This window comes from Oncorhynchus kisutch, linkage group LG6 (assembly GCF_002021735.2).
Source record: "Oncorhynchus kisutch isolate 150728-3 linkage group LG6, Okis_V2, whole genome shotgun sequence".
Taxonomy (NCBI): domain Eukaryota; kingdom Metazoa; phylum Chordata; class Actinopteri; order Salmoniformes; family Salmonidae; genus Oncorhynchus; species Oncorhynchus kisutch.
The window spans coordinates 18,639,058-18,651,673 of NC_034179.2; the positions used below are offsets into that span (position 1 = coordinate 18,639,058).

Genomic DNA, 12,616 nt, shown 5'->3' on the forward strand with positions numbered 1-12,616 from the left:
TTGAAGGTTCAAAATGTAATTTTTTCCAGTACTATTTCACATCCAGCATGTTTACTGTGACAGGGACTTTGTTCATATTTGAGCTCATAACGACACTGAATGATGGTTTGTGATGGATTGTGGTTTCTCTGGTGAACACCACTGTGAATCACCCTGGAGTCTATACATGCTACGCGCAGAGCTCAATGGCTCAGCAGACACAACAACGTATACACGTGAAATAACAGACCCACTATGAGTTTTATGGAAAAAAAGAATGCATGTATTTAGGACTGATACAACGTTATACATTATTACAGTAAAAATGGGACAAACAACATGTAGTGTAAATAATTGTGCAATTGAACAAAATTGACTGTTCTATATGTCATGATGAGATAGCTAGTATGAATCTTATCATGTATTATTGTTGTACTGTATCAGACCCTAAGGGACCTGAGTTGTGCTTATATGTTTTCTGTTATTCTCTCCGTTCTGACCTCTCCTCCTAAGGCAGGGTCATAGAGCACCTTCCAGGTCCTGGTAGCATTCTTCACTGTCGACAGCAGCAGGATGAGAGACAGGCCTTTACTTGGCAGTGATGACGACGGGAGCATCGGTAGTGATGGTAGCCTCTGTGGCTGCCTCCTCAGCCGAGTCGCTGTCACTGTCATGGCTCTCGTTACTCTCTGCTGAGTCGCTGTCTGCTGCCCCAGGCCTGGCTGTAGCTTCCTCACTACTGTTGCTGCTGTCAGTCTCATTACTGGCGCTGGTGCTGGTGCTCTCGCTAGTACCATCGCTGCTAGCGCTACTGGTGCGCTCACTGGTGGCATCACTCTCCAGGCTCTTGGCCTTCTGGCTCTCTGTGCTCTCAGAGGGGGTCCTGTCCTGGCTGGCTACGTCGACATGCGCCTTGCGCATGCTGGACTCCTCGGCTTTCCCGCTGGAGGCGTCCAGAACCTGGCTCTCCACGTCAGGGGTGCTGGTGTCCTCCTCCATCAAATCATGCACCTGCAGGGCCTGGAGGGGGAGAGAGAGAGGCGGTGGAAGGATGTTTAGACCAACTTCCAAAACTAAATGGAAGGAAATAATGCCTATGAGTTTGAAATGGAGAATTCTAACACAGAGGAGAAACAAATTTACCTTGAACACTGTCATCGTCTTCTCAATATCGTTTCCGAGCCCGGTGTCGTAGACGGACACCTTTTTGCCAGCATACATGCCCTCATCCATCTTTCCATAGGATTTGTAAGGAGAGGGTCCCTTCTCGATGTTGTTAGTATCTACATAGATGATAGACTTCTTGTAGTCGCTGGGGTAAGCCATGCTGTCTCCACGTCCGTCATCGTAAATGGGGGCCTCAGTGGTAGCCATTGTGGGCTCTACGGTGGGCTCAGCTGTTGCAGGGGCAGCGGTGGTGTCTGCCTCCTCTGACTCACTGGACTCGTCTGTGTCCTGAAAACACACCACAACACCTTTAGTTTTACATAAAGTTCAAATAAGAGCTTGGTGAAACGCTCCTGTCTGTCAACATGAGCTAGATGTCTTCATTGAACTACAAGCTATAGTCTCAGTGTGGCTATAATCTCAGTGTGGCCCTGTAAACTTATTGGAGCCTTAACTACATATGCATCTATAAATAAAAAAGTGACTCAATATATCCTACATATAAGCTGTCAGTAGTTTTATACATAGTGCACTACTCACATCGCTGTCTGCGCTGTCTGTGCTGTCTGCGCTGTCTGCGCTGTCTGTACTGTCTGTACTGTCTGATGTTGGGTCTGAAGTTGGATCAGCTCCCTGGAGAATAGAAAAACAGGATCAATCAATGTATCAATTAACATCCATCAAAAGCACAGATATGGTTGTCTCTATCAGGGGTATGATTTATTTCGCATCTTATGCTTCATTATGCTACAACATAATTATGTTTTACCTCGGTTTCATCTTTGTCGGAGCTCTCGTCTGATGTTGTAGCGGTATCTACATTCTTAAAGAAAATCTCAGCATTAAAAAGAGTCCAATCAAAATCGACATATTAATGTAGTTTTCCCTACAGGGCAAATGTATACATTTCAATGCCAACACAACGACAGATGATAAAGGAATGTTTGCTGAAAGAGGTTCTTACCTGTACAGGGGCCACCTCAGTAAGTTCTGCTGGGGCTATCCCAAGCACTGGAGCTGGTTTCACCTGAAACATGAACAGGAATTTAAGTTGATACCAATGTACACATCTGTCTCTCTCTCTGACTCTTTTCAATATATACTGTATGTTCTCATATAAAAGGAACACTCACCAGTTCTTCTGAGCTCACTGAACTGTTGCCGGGCGAGCGTATCGCCGGGCGACCGAGGGCCGTTGCAAAGAGCAGGACGAAAACAATTGCAGCCTTCATTGTCACGAGGTGTATCTAAAAAAATTATAATCATGAAAAAATAAAGAATCATGAAAGCCACCAAAATGATGAGAACTGGAAATACAAACTCTGTTGAAAGCTGTACACTGTGTAGGCTACATTTAACACCTTTTTAAATGTGAAAATGTGATACATTATTTTTTCAATTTGTAAAGTATTTTTGTCTGTAATGTCTTTTTTGTTATGTGTCTGACCCCAGGAAGATTAGCTGTCGCCATTGGCGTCGGGTAATGGGTATCCTAATAAAAGCATAAATTACAGCAGAAATGCCCGGATGGGAGGCAATTAGACTGATTTTACATGAAAAGTGCCTGTGAAGTCCTGCCTTGTAATGTTTAAACCCTTTAAGCCTGGATTACTATACAGGGAGAACACCAACCATGGGCCCTTATGAGTCTCTGCCATAGCTAAGTGGAAGGACTCTGTTGGAAGTGCACTCCTTTTAAAGTCCCTAACCGTTGGCAGACAAAATGGGCTTCCCTCCCAACTAATGACATCCAGCCTAGCCTACAATGAGACAGCCTATAGGGAGGAGGTCAAAGACCTGGCAGTGTGGTGCCAGGACAACAACCGCTCCCTCATCGTGATCAAGACAAAGGAGATTATTGTGGACTACAGGAAAAGGAGGACCGAGCACACCCCCATTCTCATCGACGGGGCTGTAGTGGAACAGGTTGAGAGCTTCAAGTTCCTTGGTGTCCACATCACCAACAAACTATGATGGTTCAAAACACACTAAGACAGTCGTGAAGAGGGCACGACAAAACCTATTCCCCCTCAGGAGAATAGGTTCTACGGTTCAAAAGGTTCTACAGCTGCACCATCGAGAGCATCCTGACTGGTTGCATCACTGCCTGGTATGGCAACTGCTCGGCCTCCTACCGCAAGGCACAACAGAGGGTAGTGCATATGGCCAGTACATCACTGGGACCAAGCTTCCTGCCATCCAGGACCTCTATACCAGGTGGTGTCAGAGGAAGGCCCTAAAAATGGAGCGCCAAGTCGAGGTCTAAAAGGCTTCTTAACTGCTTCTACCCCCAAAACATAAGACTCCTGAACAGGTAATCAAAGGGCTACCCAGACCACTCTTTAACGCTGCTGCTACTCTTTGTTTATTATCTATGCATAGTCATTTTAACTCTACCTACATGCACATATTACCTAAATTACTTCGACTAACCGGTGCCCCCGCACACTGACTCTGTACCGGTACCCCCTGTATATAGCCTTGCTTGTTATTTTACTGCAGCTGTTTAATTATTTGTTACTTTTATGTTCTATTTTTTACTTAACACTTAAAAAAAATAATCTTAACTTCATAAAGCATTGTTGGTTAAGGGCTTGTAAGTAAGCATTTCACTGTAAGGTGTACACCTGTTTTATTCGCCACAAGGAACAAATAACATTTGACTTGATTCTTTTTTTTTTTTATGCATGATCGTCTCCCTTGTTTTCCAGCTCAACTACTCTCAGCTAGAACAACATTACATCAAGTATAACTCTGAGCAGGCAGTCTTTTAGCTATACCTATAATGATCTCTGCATAGTGTATAATTCCCCAAGTTAAAAGTGGAAGTTTGGAAGACCACAGTTGGTCCAGGGAGGCAGGGAACATGATGAACGTCCCTCAGCTTTATTTTGAAAGCTAACTCTACTTTTTTCATTAGATCCTTGGGTACTAGAATAGAAACCTGCTCGAGAATAAATCTGTTCCAGAAGAAATCTGTTCCAGAAGAAATCTGTTCCAGAAGAAATCTGTTCTAGAATAAATGTGTTCTAGAAGAGAAATCTGAAGTGTGACGGAGGCGAGAGAAACAACGTGTGATGTTGAGAGGATGTTGAGTGTAGATGAGATCTGACTTCAGAAGTAACTAATCCAGCCTGTCAGTTTCACTGTTATTATTATTTCTCCTCACAGCAGCCCTTTAAAGGCTGTGGCTTTGTCTTGGAACAGACTGTACGAGTCAGTTAGCTGAGAACAAATTAGCTGTGGATTTGTGAGCTGAGGCCACAGCTTCCTCTTCCTGCTGTCATGCTCACATTCATCACTCCAACACTATAAAACCTAGTTTATGATTTATTTCACTCTACCAGGTTCAAGCAAAGGCACATACATATCTGGTGTATAGAGAGAATGTGTAATAACACAAACGAATTGTTACACCAGACTAGTGAGCTCTATTTCTTTTTCATTACTATTACTAACCAGAATATTGCGTGTATTCTGTTGTACATAAAACAAGTGCAACACATTGAAGCATTGACTGTGTAGGATGATAGATTATAAGTGCTAAAGAGTGTCTCCCAGATTTCTTAAAATTGTGAAAATAATTGTTACACAAAATATAGGAGAGGATTATAGAAAGTAAGCACCAACATCTATACAAGTAAAAGCCTTTTTTTTTACCTTGACTTGTTCTTCAGAGAATCCACAAGATAACTCTAGAGTAGTTAGTCAGGAGGATGAGAGCTGCTCACTATTCTCTTGGATGCCAAAGGAGGAACAGCACAGTTCAGTTTGGATGTGAATGGATGCTGCTGAAGGGAGGCTGCTGGTTGGCTTATAAACCCGGCTGCCTCCAGCTCCAGCCAATAGCAGCAGGGCTAGATGTGTCTTGTGATGTTTACCACTTCTGGCCCACCTCTCCTCTCCCACTCTTCCTGTGGTTTTTGTGGCCACTCAATGCAAACATTCACCAATCGACAAGACAGGAAGAAAAAAAGGAGGAAAAAAATCCCTCATATCCTGTATTGTTAGAAATAAACTGTGGACACGAGCACTGTGAAATTGAGATACATGACAGTACTTACAGTCAATTGATAGAAAACACAAAATTAAGACATTTTGGCTTTATTACTGATGAAGAATTGTGTAGCAGATGAACCATGATTGAAGTACCAAAACATTACTGTTGGTAGGTAAGGTAATCCTCCTTACATAATCACTAAGCCAAAGTTAAAGAAGAGCCAAGGTTAAGGAGGAGATGAATGTGTTTATTTGTTATTTTATTAGGATCCCCATTATTGCAGTGCCCTCGTGAAAAGTACTACTGAATTACTACACAAAACCCGTTTGTGCAGTAGCGACTATCTAGAGGCACGTAGGAATTGTGCAGTGAATGTGTAGTTTATGCACCACTCAAGATACACAAGTAGGGTTTTGTAGTGTTCGGTAAGAAAACAGTAGTGTTTCCAGTAATAATCAGGTAGAGATTTTTTACTACAGTACAGATTTGTACCTTGTCAGCTTGGGGGTTTGAACTCACAACCTTCCGGTTACTAGTCCAACGCTCTAACCACTAGGCTACGCTGCCGCCCCGGCAGCAAGTAAATAGTCAAAACACTACAGCTTTACTACACAGGCATTTCAATAGTAATCAGTTAGAGATTTTACTACTTGATAGAGGGAACAATGAATTGAGCTAAATACAGACAAGTCCTTGATGAGAACCTGCTTCAGAATGCAAACAACCTTAGACTTGGGGTGAAGATTTACGTTATAACAGGACATTGACCCCAAGCATACAGCTAAAGCAATGCTGGAATGTCTTCAGAACAAGAATGTGAGTGGGCCAGCCTTGAGTGGCCCAGCCAAAGCCCAGACTTGAATCCCATTGAAAATCTGTGGAAGATTTCGGTTCACCGCCACTCACCATCTATTTTAACAGAGTTTAAGGAAATCTGCACAGAGTATGTAAGAATATCCCCAAATCCAGATGTGCAAAGCTGATACAGACATACCCAAGCTGTAATCGCTTAAGGTGCCTCTACAAAATATTGACCCAGGGGTGTGAATACTTATGTAAATTAGATATTTCTGTATTTAATTTTCAATACATTTGCTAAAATGTAGAAAAACACGTTTTCACTTTGTCATTATTTGGGTATTGTGTGTAGATTGGCGAGAATAATTTTGTTGATTTCATCAATTTTGAATTCAGGCTGTAACACAAAAAAAATGTAATAAGTCAAGGGGTAAGAATCCTTTCTGAAGGCACTGTATATTGTATGGAGAGTACAAGGAGATGGAGTCATCCTTTTGCGGAGGAGAACTTCCAGACACCAATGTATTCTCTGAATTCTAGAACATACTTTTCCTAAAAGTTGGAGAGCATTGAAATAAACAACCCATTAAAGTAGTAGGTATGAAATTAAGGTAGCGTCCCTGCTTGGTTTCTTTGTCAAACTATCTGTCCTCCTTGCAGAACGAAGAGAGTGAGGAAATACATGCATTTTCATACAGAGCTAAAAAAACGGAGGGGAACAGAGAACAGAGACAGACGTGGAGAAAACACAGAACAGAGACAGACGTGGAGAAAACACAGAACAGAGACAGACGTGGAGAAAACACAGAACAGAGACAGACGTGGAGAAAACACAGAACAGAGACAGACGTGGAGAAAACACAGAACAGAGACAGACGTGGAGAAAACACAGAACAGAGACAGACGTGGAGAAAACACAGAACAGAGACAGACGTGGAGAAACACAGAACAGAGACAGACGTGGAGAAAACACAGAACAGAGACAGACGTGGAGAAAACACAGAACAGAGACAGACGTGGAGAAAACACAGAACAGAGACAGACGTGGAGAAAACACAGAACAGAGACAGACGTGGAGAAAACACAGAACAGAGACAGACGTGGAGAAAACACAGAACAGAGACAGACGTGGAGAAAACACAGAACAGAGACAGACGTGGAGAAAACACAGAACAGAGACAGACGTGGAGAAAACACAGAACAGAGACAGACGTGGAGAAAACACAGAACAGAGACAGACGTGGAGAAAACACAGAACAGAGACAGACGTGGAGAAAACACAGAACAGAGACAGAGGTGGAGAAAACACAGAACAGAGACAGACGTGGAGAAAACACAGAACAGAGACAGACGTGGAGAAAACACAGAACAGAGACAGACGTGGAGAAAACACAGAACAGAGACAGACGTGGAGAAAACACAGAACAGAGACAGACGTGGAGAAAACACAGAACAGAGACAGACGTGGAGAAAACACAGAACAGAGACAGACGTGGAGAAAACACAGAACAGAGACAGACGTGGAGAAAACACAGAACAGAGACAGACGTGGAGAAACACAGAACAGAGACAGACGTGGAGAAAACACAGAACAGAGACAGACGTGGAGAAAAACACGAACAGAGGACAGACGTGAGAAAACACAGAACAGAGACAGACGTGGAGAAAACACAGAACAGAGACAGAGGTGGAGAAAACACAGAACAGAGACAGACGTGGAGAAAACACAGAACAGAGACAGACGTGGAGAAACACAGAACAGAGACAGACGTGGAGAAACACAGAACAGAGACAGACGTGGAGAAAACACAGAACAGAGACAGACGTGGAGAAAACACAGAACAGAGACAGACGTGGAGAAAACACAGAACAGAGACAGACGTGGAGAAAACACAGAACAGAGACAGACGTGGAGAAAACACAGAACAGAGACAGACGTGGAGAAAACACAGAACAGAGACAGACGTGGAGAAAACACAGAACAGAGACAGACGTGGAGAAAACACAGAACAGAGACAGACGTGGAGAAAACACAGAACAGAGACAGACGTGGAGAAAACAATCACAGACAGCACCAGTAGCTAGTTCAAAATGTTTGTCGCAAATGTGGGAAATCCCCTTTCCACAGATGGAAAGATTGCCCAGCAAAGGATGCTGGGATGCAGGACATGTCACAGGAGAGGACACTTTTCAGCTGTCTGTCAATTAAAGCAAATGCATGAGGTCTCAGAGGAGGTACAGCAGGACAGCATCTTTCTGGGAGAAGTAAAGGGAAACAATACTGGCTGGCATTCAGACATTAAACTCAATGGGGAGGTTGTGTCATTTAAACTACACTGGGGCAGCAGTGACAGCTATCCCAACTAGGCTGTATAGCTATAGCAGAGATGGCCCTTTGCTCTCTACAAACAAAAAACTGTACGGGCCCAGTAATAACATTTTACCATTGGTAGGGCACTTGGTGATTAAACTGGAGAGTAAAGACAAAAGTGCCATCCAGCCTGTCTTCGTCATTGACTCTCTAGCCAGACCGTTGCTGGGGCTACCAGCAATTGAAGCATTGCAACTCATTGAGAGAGTGAGCGAACTGGAGAACCCAGGTGAGGTTTTCAAAATGAAATTCCCAAAAGTGTTTTCTGGTCTAGGAAGGATAGAAGGTGACTACAAAATCCGCCTGAAAGAGGATGCTGTCCCCTCTGCCCTTACCACCTCCTGCCGGGTACCTATCCCTTTATTGGCCAGAGTAAAGGAAGAGTTGGGGAGGATGGAAGACATTGGGGCGGTGTCTAAAATAGAGAGTCCCACAGACTGGTGTGCAGGGATGGTGGTGGTCCCAAAAGTCAATGGGGAAATAAGGATCTGTGTGGACATGACTAAATTAAATGAGGCACCCTGCAGAGAGAGACACATCTTACCATCAGTGGAGCAGTCACTGGCTCAGTTGGATGGCTCACAAGTCTTCACAAAGCTGGATGCCCGCTCAGGTTTCTGTCAGATACCGCTGTCATCAGAGAGTAGGGCACTCACAACGTTTATAACACAGCTTGGCAATTACTGTTGTAAAGTTTTGACATTTGGAATCGCTTCCGGTCCTGAGCATTTCCAAAGACCCATGTCCCAGCTGTTGGAGGGGCTGAGTGGCGTCATAGTCCACGCGGACGATGTGCTCGTGTGCGGAAGGGACAGAGCAGAACATGATGTAAGGCTCACAGCAGTTCTGACCCGACTCCAGGAGACTGGCCTGACACTCAATGAAAAATGCACTTTTGCACAATCAGAGGTCTTGTTCTTGGGACACAAAATCAGTGCAGCTGGAATAGAGCCGGATCCAGAGAAGATCAGCACCATCACAGATATGCCCAGACCCCAGAATGTGGCTGAAGTCAGGACCTTCTTAGGCATGGCCACATATGTGGGTAAGTTCCTCCCACAGTTCTCAGATACAACCAAACCTCCGAGAGACTTACTAGCCAAAGAGAATGACTGGTCATGGGGTCACATGCAACAGGTAGCGTTTGACAAAATCAAAGGAGATCTGGCCTCACAGAGAGTGCTGGCCCAGTACCGTCCCCACGCTAAGACAAAAGTATCAGCAGATGCATCATCCTTTGGGCTAGGGGCGGTCCTCACACAGATGCAGGACAACATGGAGTGGCGTCCAATAGCATACATCTCCCGAAGCTTATCCGACACAGAGCAAAGATATGCTCAAGTGGAGAAGGAGACGTTGGCTATCACATGGGCATGTGAAAGGCTCAGCCAATACCTTATTGGCCTGCAGTTTACAGCAGAGACTGACCACAAACCACTGTTGGCTCTGTTAGGGACAAAAGCACTGGACGGCTTGCCTCCCAGAGTTCTGCGCTTCCGACTCAGATTACTGAGGTTCACCTACAAGATGGTGTATGTGCCAGGGAAGGCACTGATCACAGCAGATGCACTCTCCAGGGCCCCAATTAAACGTCCATTATCAGAGGAGGAGCAATGTCTAGAGGGTGTGGTATAGGTGTCCATTAATGCAATAAGGGACAGTCTACCTGCATCTCAGACCAAACTGCAGCAGATTGCAGAGGAGCAACAACGAGACCACATCTGCCAACAGATAGTGCAGCAGTGCAAAAAGGGATGGCCCAGGCAGGAGGAACTGCCTCAACTGCTGAAGCCCTATTGGGTGCACCAATGTGACTTCCACTGTAATGGAGACCTTCTCATGAAAGGACAACGGATAGTTATCCCAGAGACTCTACAACCAGAAATGCTAGACAGAGTGCATGATGGACACATGGGGATAACCAAATGCAGACTGAGGGCTCAACAGTCAGTGTGGTGGCTTGGTCTGAGTACTCAGATTGCCAAGCTAGTGGCCCAGTATGAGGTCTGTACAAAATGTCAACCTTGTCATCCGGAGCCAATGATGGCAACGGAGCTGCCAAAACGGCCATGGCAAAAGGTAGGGGCGGATATGTTCTATTGGAAAAGGACACTTATCTGCTAGTGGTAGATTACTACTCAAGATACATTGAAATATCAAAGACACCCATAACCACATCAGCTGGTGTTATCAATGGATTAAAGTCCATTTTTCCAGGCAAGGGGTCGCTGAGGTCCTGGTTACAGATAACGCTCCCCAGTTCTCTGCGAGCTCCTTTTCTGCTTTTGCCGCAGAATATGACTTCATACATGTGACCAGTAGCACCTACCATGCAGCCCCTACCATGTAGCCCCTACCATGTAGCCCCTACCATGCACACAGTAATGGTGAGGCAGAGAGAGCTGTGAAAACAGTCAAGGGACTGCTGAAAAAGAACAAGTATCCATACAGGGCTATGTTAGTTTACAGAGTTACACCAATGCATCATGGGCCATCGCCTGCCGAGCTCCTGATGGGCAGGAGGCTGCGTTCCCCATTGCCTGTCTCGCCGGCTCAGCTTAAACCCCGATGGCCTAACAGAAAGGCCTTCGCTGAGAGGGACAAACGTCTGAAACAAACGCAAACTGGAGACTTTAATCGGAGACGCCGGAAGGAACAAAACACACCTCAGAGCTCTTCCAGATCTACCAGCCACACAGACTGAGGCCACAGAAAATGCACTAAAAGAGGGTGAAGGAGAGAGAATGCTCACAAAGCCACAAACGTGCCCAAAAAGGGATGTGAAGCCACCAGAGTGGCTGAAAGACTATGTTACGTGAAGAGAAAACATACTGCTGGGGAACATACCCAGCAAAAAGAGACTGTACCTAAGTTAATGTTCATACTGTGTGATTTAATGCTTTCATATTGTTTCAGGATGGGAAGTAGCATGTTAGAGAATAATACTGGTTTCCAAATTGCATTTCAGTTATGCTTCAGTGGTTATTCATGTTGAGTTCTTGTTCATGGGAGAGGGGAAGATGTAGTAGGATGTCCCTTGGGGGTATCCGTACCTGTGTAGGACATGCCAGGGTTAGGTTAATAAACAGGCTGGAGCTAGAACCTCGTTGTCGCGCGTCTTTATTTCAGATCATACTACATAACTTGTCTGGATTTCTATATTCATGTTTGACAGGTGTCTGACATAGTCACTGGAGTATGCATTGCCACATGTTGTAGCATTGCTACATCTGCTATAGTACTTTACATGCAATCCACTATAGCTTGATTTCTTAATGTATATAATAATAAAATAGCCTCCAGTGGCTTCGCATGTTCAGTGGAATGGTTCAGGGTGTATTCATCTCTGACTAAGTGGAGGAAAAATGTTTTAAACAGGAAGACAAGGCACAACACCAGACATGTACAGTGAAACTCCCAGACAGACGCCTGGAATTCTTGAGAGTGGATGCATCAAGTCGAGACATGCTGCATTTGTTACGTTTTTCACCTTGTTTGTGTTCATGTCACAGCAGTTCAATCTTCAGGTTGTGTCTGGAATTCTCATTGAGATGTTTTTACGTGTGTCTGATATCAAATCAACCAGTGGTTCAACAGAAACTGAACATCAAGACACCTCTAACACCCCTATAGCACCATAAGATTACAGACTTTCTTCCCTTTCTGTCTGAACCAATCATTACCTCAACACCTACAGTACCTTGAGGCTCTAATGCAGGGATGGGCAACTTTGACGGGGTGAGAGCCACAACAAAAACGGAACTCATCATGTTTTGTGAGCAAAACATTTTATGACAGCGAAGAGAAAACATTTCAGTTTTAAAGTTAATTTTCTGCAATTCTCCACATTTTTTCATGAGGTGTAGAGAAAATGTTGCCATTATAAAGTAAGTTTGCTGCAATTCTACACATTCCATGAAGCGGAGAGAAGATTTAACAATTTTATAACTCAATTCCTGCAATTCTACACATTTTGCCATAGGGTGGAGGCAACTTTTTGCCATTTTTAATGTGATAACTGATGACCTCGTCAGTAATTCGACCATGATTGACTGCTGATGCACAACCACATTTTGAAATCGCACCTTGTGTATTCTCATATTCTAACTTTCAGTAAAGTGAGTCCCTGACTGAGTCCCCCCCCCAAAAAAAATATATATTTATTTTTTAGGTCAAATTGGTCCGCGGGCCTACAAAATGGGGGCGGACCACCAGTTGCCCATCCCTGCTCTAGTGCGTACTTTATCATTTGTATCAACAAATAATGATATTCAAATGAAGTGATTCCAACCGCAACCACA

General features: G+C 44.3%; 1 protein-coding gene across 1 annotated transcript; it reads right to left on the minus strand.

Annotated features, from left to right (window-relative positions):
• Window positions 1-221: 221 nt before the first annotated feature.
• On the minus strand, window positions 222-4,938 carry LOC109892055 (dentin sialophosphoprotein). The gene is made up of 7 exons (XM_020484473.2): window positions 4,807-4,938; window positions 2,280-2,393; window positions 2,111-2,173; window positions 1,916-1,969; window positions 1,687-1,779; window positions 1,123-1,434; window positions 222-999 (listed from the first exon to the last, which is right to left on the minus strand). Exons 2-7 carry the CDS (start codon window positions 2,376-2,378, stop codon window positions 568-570), a joined length of 1,053 nt encoding a protein of 350 aa, XP_020340062.1. The 5' UTR covers window positions 2,379-2,393; window positions 4,807-4,938; the 3' UTR covers window positions 222-567.
• Window positions 4,939-12,616: the final 7,678 nt, after the last annotated feature.

Coding starts and splice junctions, on each gene's coding strand:
- LOC109892055 (XM_020484473.2), bottom strand. CDS start 2,378: ATGAAGGCTGCAATTGTTTTCGTCCTGCTCTTTGCAACGGCCCTCGGT. Junction 1,780..1,915: donor CCGACAAAGATGAAACCGAG/GTAAAACATAAT, acceptor TCTATTCTCCAG/GGAGCTGATCCAACTTCAGA. Junction 1,000..1,122: donor AGACGATGACAGTGTTCAAG/GTAAATTTGTTT, acceptor CTCCCCCTCCAG/GCCCTGCAGGTGCATGATTT.